Below are 8,749 nucleotides of genomic sequence, written 5' to 3'. Positions count from 1 at the left end.
GTCGCATCAAACACAAGCATTGCTATGTGACTGTGGAATGCTTCAAGGTCCATCCCACATCCCACATTCCACAAAGTTTAACAACGCCTGCTAGTTCGCATATTTCTAGCGAGAGGGAAGACCGATCGCTCAATTTTCACCCGTTGTTCCCGTTATCAGATTACTCACATCTGTCAGTCTATGCGAATTCTAAATATTTACTTTACCTTCCACCCCGATTTATTTATCATCCTTTCCCAAAACAAATAATAGCGCCCAACCTCATTTTATATTTGTCAATAAACAAAGGAAATTTTTATATCGCGATTTATCAGTCTGTGGTCGGTGAGATAATTTGGGAAAATTTGCAAGACGTTGATAAATTTACATGACAATTTTTGCGATAATCCGTACAAAAAATGCGCTTGTGTGCTGTAGGCAACCACTTATGCGGCGGTGCATTGCCATTCAGTGTATACGGGATCAAAACGGCTATTTAATCTATTTTCGGGAACAAGATACGGATTGACAAAGATTATAATATAATCACAGATTTAAAATTATATTTAAATCTGATATAATACAGTTCCGCAATTTCATGAAAAAAACAAGTACCACGTCCAATAATCGATTTAGCTTTACGATAGGCACAAGGCACGCGTAAATTTATACCTAATCAATCCGAATAATTAATAATTCCCTACCTAACCATCTTCGCCCGCTCAATCCCATTATGTTCTCTGTGAAATGAATAATGATGAAGTATTATTATTGCCTGAAAAGCTGACAGAAGCGAAAGAAATCAGGATAGGTACTTTTGTTTTACTTTTGCAAAAGAGGTAAAACAAAATCTAAAAAATGTAATTTGGAAACATGATGAGATTTAATTATTCGAAGGTTGCTTGCAGAAAAAAAGTAATTTAATGTACCATAAACGTTATAGCCCCGCAATCGATTAGATTGTTGTATTTATGGGGAAATTTCCTTAAAAAAAGGTAAGCTTAAAACGAGAAGGATATTACTTTTAGAGAGCATGTTGCAAGATGAGTTACACATTATTTGTACTTTCGAAAATTTAAATAACAACCCTATAAATGCATAAGAGAGTTGCAATAGCATACCACTCAAACCATTCTACTTAGTATGAACGAACGAATTCCGATAAACAATCCTACGTAATCAAAACATAATAATTTTTAAACTAATGAAAAAACAATAATAAAAACTACATGCATAATTTTTATATTATATTTTCTAAACAATAAATACATGATCATGACTTGTTGAGACCATTTTTTCCATGGTAGGCTCTTCGACGTTTCGTCTCTAAACATTAATATTGAAGTTCCCACCGCCTAGATACGTCTTGCCATTTGTTTTTGTTCAGACCTACTGCTCGGAGTATCCGATATCCAGAATTTCAACTTTTTCTTTGTGAGAATCTTCTTCCGACACTATAGGTATGTTCGCCCAAAGAAGGTAACAATTACAAATCCCATTTTACCAAAATTGTCTAAAATAATCACGATTTTGACCAAAAAAATGGGTTCCAAATAACGTAAAAACTCGCGGGCTTAAAAGAGACATCATCCAGTAGAGTCTCGAAAATTTAAATTATTCATAAATGTAGTGATCCTACTGATAGGTGGTTTGCTGCACGGTTCATTAGTAAATTAGTATAGTATATTAATTATATATTAATTGGCAGTCTCACCGCACACAGTTGTATGTTTCGTATAATTAGTACGACTCTGGCCCCCGAGTACACCTTACCCTAATCCCACTCTGTGTACCACTAAATTTCATTAGGTCTTTTTTCGCGTTATGTTGGCTTCACTCAATTTTGACATGTAGCTTAACCAAAAAAAACGTAAACAGCTGTTTAAAATGGAATTTGACACGTCAGAATTTTAATGTACTATACCTCTTTATCTTCTTTATTCTTTCAAAATGGAAACGTCCGACAGCGAATGTTTCGAAAGTGCAGATGAAGAAATTTACGCCGAAAATGAAAATAAAAAATCCAAGAAGGTAGCGGGTTCACCACCCTCGAAGGAAATTCCATGTGAAACTGAACACATCTCATATTTAAAAACTGAAGAAACCAAAAATGAACGGACCAATATTTTAGACAGTAATTTGCAGGTCGATGAAGATAAGCCTACAAAAATAGGATTAAGTAACACAAATGAGCCCGAGGTAATTACCGACAATAACACAAGCAACATTCAAGAGGAGGATGAAGTCAATATGTGGGATGAAGATGAAGATTGGGAACCTGTAGAAACAAAAACAGAGATAAAACCCAGTGAATCACCACCACTTACCATAAATAGGATATGGGGTTGGGATCTTTCTGCCATGCTAAATGCAGCGACAGTCGGTGTGACCGCTGTTACTACTCAAGTCTCTCAAGGACTATCAAACGTACTTGAAACCGGGATAGGTGCACCAGATCCAGCTGAACTTGCCAGACGTACAACGCAAGAAGAACATACACATGATGCCGAAATTACAGAACCCTCCACCAACTCGTCCACAAATCTCTTCGGGTTCGGTAATTTAGTATCGGGCGTTACACAAATTACAAAACTGGTGGAGACTACGGGTAATAAAGTGATATTGGGTGGTTTAGACACATTAGAAACTATTGGCAAGAAGACTATGCAAGTTTTGCAAGAAGGCGATCCCGGTTTGAAAAAGAAAAGAGCACTTCTAAAAATTGAGGGGGAGAAACCGGTGTTGTCCCACATCCTGCGGGAGGCAAAGGAGAAAGCCGAATTAGAGAACAGGTTTGTCTTATTTTTCGTTATTGACAGCAACCACAATTAATTCTGTCTTTTCTAATAAGGTTGCTTGAAGAGCAGCACTTTGCGCGGAAGGCCAACTATGAAAGCCTATTCGATGACCATCAGGGTTTAGTACACTTAGAAGCCTTAGAGATGCTCTCGAAGCAGTGTTCAATTAAATTAGAACGATTAATCGAATCTCAATCGGGAAGGGAGCTGGTAGAGCTACAAGAGACGATGAATCAAATAGTGGAGTTGTGCGAATTGGTTGATGATGATGACGAGCTTGAAGATGCATCCGAAATTAAAGAAAAATTAGACACTGCGGTGTCTGAGATGGTGATCAATATTTCATATGACAAAGTGTTAACGACAAGGAAAGAGGCAGAGCAGTGGTTGGATAATTTACATTTAGGGGTGTGTTCGGAATTGGAGTTACATGAGCAAGCTATTGATACGTTGGCACAATTAACAGCACTGGCAGTAGAACGTTATCACAAAATCGGCGAGCTATTATTGATTAAAGAGCACAGAAGCACTGCAGATGAAGCTGATAGCCTTGTTCAGTGAGTATACTGTCACAGCTCGGGTCAGGGTTAAGATGATTTAAATCCGAATTTAAAAGCTGACTGAACAAATAACATATTTTTCGTACTTCCGAGACTAAAGTGACAACTTTACTCCATTATGACAAGTACTGAAGTGTCACTTTTTGTCTCGCCGGGATTAAATTTTACGAAAATCCCGGAAGGATGAAATTACTAACAAAGCAATTTCAGTAGGTTGTTCCACATTTTGTATGCGGCACTACTTCTTAAACGCATCGTACTGCTGTTCATATAGTTTTTGGATTTCGGTGGTATCAATTCTTTACCTACTTTGGTTGCTTTTTATCAATATCAAATACACGTTTGTCACCCACCACCAAAATTATGACACTAGCAATGACAGTTCCTATGGTAACTTGTTGGGCAGCGATTTTTTGAAAGAACGCGTTCTCTAACTCCATACATATTAAGTGTTTCAGTTTCGGAAGTACGAAAAATATCGTATATACCTTGCGACTGAAGTAGTGGTCTTAATCTCTCACTCTCCCTTCGGTCGGGCCATAAACTTTACCTTCGGGATTAAAAGTACTACTTCAGTCCCGTGGTATATAATATACTATTTTAAAAGTTGCATAATAAAAAACTATAAAACAACTAAAAAGTCACATTGGCAAGTAAAGGTAATCATTTTCATAATAATTGATAATAAAGCAAACTTGCAATATTTGTTTAATGAATTTAAACACTCACTTTAAGAAGATATGTTATTTAATATAATAAAATGTTCACTGATACTATTTAAATTAAAAAAATAGGATTTCAATTATTATCAACACTGATTTCCGTATTTTCATTTGCAGAGTGACCACGATTTTAACAGCATTAATCGGCAACATGGCAACTAAATTTTCAAACAAGTTAAGCGAGAAGTTATCAGATTCCACACACAAAGATCATATAAACACACTGATCACAAACGTATACTTCGAGGTAAAAGGATGTCGTTTATTTAACGTTAAATTTAATATTTCAATTTCAGTCGGCCAACAGCACGTCCTATCTGAAGAACGCTTTTCAGTTGTTGATTCCAGTTCTTCAAGTTGGAGCAATTTAAGTTTTTTTACTACATGTTAAATTATTGATTTTGTATATTATTAGTTTATAAAAGTTAATAAAACGATGCTACCAAGTTGCACTTTTACACTCTATATAGTTTTCGCAACCGGCACTATGGCTTCCCTCGTTTATTGCCGACCGGTGGTTTCTGTAGTTGGAAAGCATTGGAAGAAGAGGTGTTAAATAATGATGACGAGGTAGGTAGGGTGCTACCAAAAAGTGGCATGGTTGGTGCTGTTCCTATATTAAATCCAGTTGTTATGGGTGCCCCTAAAAACAAAATTCTGTTTTACTCCAAGCACATAAATAGTGGAAGCACAATTTTTTGAGAGCCATCACACATAATGCCGAGTGTAGTTTAAAAATACCTTTGAATATCAAATATAAGAAAAAAGCCGAAATATTCTTGTTAGAAAAAATTGCTCTTCGTGAATTCAAATAGCCAGAAGTGCATTGAGTGTGTGACAATTTCCAGTCTCACAACTTTACCTTAACTTGAATTTCACAGAATGAGCAAATGCCAACTCGCAGCGTGCATTACACTATTCCTTGTAAGTATTTTTTCGTTTGTCAGGACTGGCCAGTTCAAAGACTACTCTTAATTAAAAAATAAAATTTATGTGATAGAAGCTGACAGAAATATTAATTACATTAATTTTAATTAAGGGTGGTCTTGACTTAATTTTTTTAGACAACCCATGTAACGGATGCTTGTAAAATTTTTTAAGTTTTTGTAGATTTCAAATTATATTTGGCTAGAAGTGCGTATGGAAAGATTTTAGTCGATTCAGATTTCTGCCGAGTTTGAAGTGTCCAGTAAAGTTTTTAAACATTTTTTTTCCGGTGTAATTACGTTTTAAATATCTTGAAATTTTAGATGAGTTATTGGGTGTGGACTCTCTGTTTGGGCTAGTTAATGATTCGTACGTGATTTAAAAAAGGTCACTGATTAGGAGACGCAATCAATGCCAAGAAGAATATGTAATAAAACAGCGAGGTTAAAGATTATGATTTTGTTTATTTTCTGTAAATGGTTGGGAGTAATTACGGGCCATGTTGATAGTGACTATGCGAGACAATAAACGAACAAATTTGGTTTGAATTATAATCAGCCATGGAATTATTTCCATAAGATATACATTGTAAACTTCGAGGCAAAAATGTACTGTTGATTCCCAAATGAAATACTAAGTATTTAGTATCACTAGTTTTGTAATTTTATTCTTTATCGAGCGACGTAAAATTCCAATATAGCGTCCATTTAAAATAAGAAAGTTGATGTCAATATCTCGGAAACCTCCATTTTAAAAAATTTTTTTCTTTGCTCATTGAATTTATCCCATCGAATCTTGCAACTTTTATTTCTTTGTTACTAAAATATTTGAACTTCTTAAAAATGGAGAATTTAACCGAATCTGTAAGTATAAAAATACCAAAGATAGCCATGCTATCCTATTCAATTTAAGACACCCTGTATAGCTAGGGCTAATATGTAGTAGTTCAGTAGAAGACAAGGTAGAGTTTAAATGTTTCGTTGCAACAATAATAAATAACATAATATACAAAAATTTGGCTTCAAATCAGAATGCCTGCCAATATTTACTTCTGTGGTCCAAAATCGTCAGTAAGTAGAAAACACAGCAACATCTACAATAAGAGTTTAAAGCAAAAAACAAGACTGAAAGCAGCCAAAACAGATGGAAGAAACTAAAACAAATAAATTGATGAGCATAATTTGTTCTGTACATATCTCTTTATTGCTTGACAAGTGTAGGTCTTATTGAAAGATCATTTGCGTATCAACTCACTCCCCCTCTTACCTAAAGTTGTCGTCGTGGGAAGACTCGAGGAAAAATTTTGCGCCAGTGTCTGAACTTGAGAGCTTCCGAGTAAATTAAAAGGCGTCGGACTCGAATTGTTGTGCATTTGCTGTTTGGTTAAATCGCCCAGAATTGTTTCCCATTCTTTCGACTGCTTAGGCCGTGTCTCGAACACGTTTGAATAATCGTTAAACAACGTCTTACGCATGTTCAGATATTGCTCTTTCTGCATTTCGACTTGGTTATGCACAGACTGTAACTGCCCAGCCAATGATACGAATGCTTCGTGAAGTCTGCGCATACCCAGCGCCAAATCTGAAACAAATTCATAGCATACAATAGCACATACTACTTCATGAGTATTTTGGAAATAGCAGGAAAGTTTTAAGAAAATTGTTCATATGTCTCACCTTGAGGGGTAAGTTTAGATGGATTCATCGTATTCTTTACATGCTTACTGACACTTTCAATTCGTAACTTTAGCTCGGTCATTTCCTTTTCGAAGCTATCCGATAATTCTATGAAGTACTCGAAGGGAGCAGTATTTTCGTACTGCAAGCCGGCGGGCGTATGAAAAGTTCTCTGTGCCATTTCCGCATTTTGTAAGCCTTTGGCCGTGTCAAGCTTAATCTTTTCCGCAATCGCCTTATTCTTTCGCATTTCGTTTTCCACCTCGTTCATGCAATTGTTGATTAAATCAACGTCGGCCTCCACCTTCCTCAATTCTTTGATGGACGACCGGGCGATCTCGGACGAAAAATTTTTCTGTTCTTGCACAAATTTTTTAAACTGCTCAACTGTTTGTAGTATTTCCTGAGGTAGAGGCTGTTCTTTTGGTGGAATTTGAGCCTGTGTGCTTGTTGTTGGTGTTGTGAGTTTTGGTGGGGTAGAGCTGATTCCCCCCAAGCCGACTGTACGCGCAGGAGGAGGTGGCTGTGGAGGTTGTGCTCCAATTCCAAAGGTTGAAGGCACACTTGCTGCAGTTGACTTCGCTATAGATATCCCACCAAGACCTACAAAACTTAGAACTTACTAAAGCTGGTAACTGGTAAAAAATTCCCAAATGAAGGGTTATCCACTACAGCATTCGGTGCACTATCAGGTAGTACTCGACGAATACATTTTCCTAACAAGCAGTACCACAATAGCTAGACACATTTTAAGGGTGTGGATAACCCCTCGACCCCACAATACTAACCGAACGATAGACCAGTGGATGCAGGCATAGAAGAAGCCACAACGGGAGTCCCAAAACTCAATGAAGCTGTGGTTGTAGGTGTAGTGGACGAAAATGTGGATGAAGTTGTTGAAGGTGCACTCAAAGGAAATGAGAGTGTAGGCGCCACAGCAATTGTAGTAGCTGGTAGAGATGTTGTTCCAAATGTAAGCGTTGCAGAAGCCTGAGGTGCGCTAGTTGTTGCAGCAGTGGAGATGGGCATTGCAAACGCTGTACCCAGTGAAGGTGGTGCAGTAGATGTGGGCTGAATGGAAAAACCTGAAGGTGCCGCAGTGGACGTTCCAAAGTTAAGTCCTGCGGATGTCGTTGTTGCAGTGGGTAGCGGGAAAGATAAACTAGTCGTGGGAACAGCTGAAAAACCCAAACCAACACCCTGCGATGTTGTAGGTGTTGCAAAAGTTAAACTTGCTGAAGCAGATGGTGCAAAACTTAATCCCGTTTGTGGTGCTGATTTAGGTGTGGAAAAATTTAAAGCTGTCGAGGCGGTTGAGATTTGTGGACTTCCTCCAAAATTCAAAGGTGTTGATGCGACAGATGGCCCAAATGACAACTTAGGAGTTGCGGCTGTGGATGTTAAACCAAAAGACAAACCAGCAGTTGTAATAGGAGTGGCACCAAAGGTTAATCCAGTTGAAGTTCCAAATGGCATTTTTGGTACTGTCGGTTGTGAAATACCAAATGTTGAAGCAGCAGGTGGTGTAGGGGCCCCGAAATTTAAAGTTGCAGGTTGAGCTCCTAAACATACTCCTAAATACTCATCACAGAAAATCTCCTACCTACCAGAAGATGTAACTGACGCTGAAGGAATAGTAAACATACCACTTGTGGGTGCTGAAGTAAATGGTGACTTAGCAGCGCCCAAACCAAAACTTGGTGTAGCAGTTGTTGGTGTTTGAAACAAACTACTCTGCGTTGTTGGTTGAGAAAATAATCCAGGTGTTGGTCCTCCAAAACTGTAGGCAGGTGCTGGTGTGCTAAACCCAAAAGACGGTGCAGCAGCAGTGGTAACGGTTGCTTGAGATGACGGCGAATTAAAATTGAAACTTGTTCCGAACGCTGGGGTTGAAGTTGGTGTACTGAATTGAAGCGATCCGCTTGGTTTACCACCAAACGTCGATGAAAACTGTGGAGAAGCAACAGTATTGGATCCGGGTGCACCCAGTTGAAATGATGATGATCCGAATGATGTTTGACCAAACTGTGGCGTTTCGTTAGGCCTGAAAAATATTATTTCAACGAATGGAGAAGAAAGGTGGTGGC

General features: G+C 37.9%; 2 protein-coding genes across 5 annotated transcripts in view; one reads left to right on the top strand and one right to left on the bottom strand.

The window, feature by feature from the left end:
* The first annotated feature begins 1,822 nt into the window (after positions 1–1,822).
* Positions 1,823–4,505, top strand: LOC116169265 (protein FAM114A2). 2 transcript variants are annotated; one of them, XM_031485312.1, is made up of 4 exons: positions 1,824–2,771; positions 2,831–3,334; positions 4,177–4,306; positions 4,356–4,505. In XM_031485312.1, the coding sequence occupies exons 1-4, from the start codon at positions 1,930–1,932 to the stop codon at positions 4,428–4,430; spliced, it is 1,551 nt and encodes a 516-aa protein (XP_031341172.1). In that variant the 5' UTR covers positions 1,824–1,929; the 3' UTR covers positions 4,431–4,505. The 2 variants fall into 2 exon arrangements, with proteins under 2 accessions (XP_031341171.1, XP_031341172.1); XM_031485311.1 differs by having other exon boundaries at positions 1,823–2,771; positions 4,177–4,505.
* LOC116169262 (nuclear pore complex protein Nup58) overlaps positions 4,308–8,749 on the bottom strand; it is an 18,737-nt gene continuing 14,295 nt past the window's right edge. For all 3 annotated transcript variants that reach the window (XM_031485305.1, XM_031485307.1, XM_031485306.1), the window contains 5 exons: positions 8,270–8,706; positions 7,451–8,224; positions 6,663–7,265; positions 6,253–6,567; positions 4,308–4,702 (listed from right to left, as the gene is read on the bottom strand). In XM_031485305.1, the coding sequence (XP_031341165.1) occupies positions 4,545–4,702; positions 6,253–6,567; positions 6,663–7,265; positions 7,451–8,224; positions 8,270–8,706 (2,287 nt within the window). In that variant the 3' untranslated portion in view covers positions 4,308–4,544. The remainder of the gene's footprint in view (positions 4,703–6,252; positions 6,568–6,662; positions 7,266–7,450; positions 8,225–8,269; positions 8,707–8,749) is intronic.

This window comes from Photinus pyralis, unplaced genomic scaffold (assembly GCF_008802855.1).
Source record: "Photinus pyralis isolate 1611_PpyrPB1 unplaced genomic scaffold, Ppyr1.3 Ppyr1.4_LG4, whole genome shotgun sequence".
In the NCBI taxonomy this organism is placed as follows: Eukaryota; Metazoa; Arthropoda; class Insecta; order Coleoptera; family Lampyridae; genus Photinus; species Photinus pyralis.
This window is presented reverse-complemented; position numbering and strand designations above follow the sequence as displayed.

Coding starts and splice junctions, on each gene's coding strand:
- LOC116169265 (XM_031485311.1), top strand. CDS start 1,930: ATGGAAACGTCCGACAGCGAATGTTTCGAAAGTGCAGATGAAGAAATT. Junction 2,772..2,830: donor AAAGCCGAATTAGAGAACAG/GTTTGTCTTATT, acceptor TTTTCTAATAAG/GTTGCTTGAAGAGCAGCACT. Junction 3,335..4,176: donor GAAGCTGATAGCCTTGTTCA/GTGAGTATACTG, acceptor TTTCATTTGCAG/AGTGACCACGATTTTAACAG.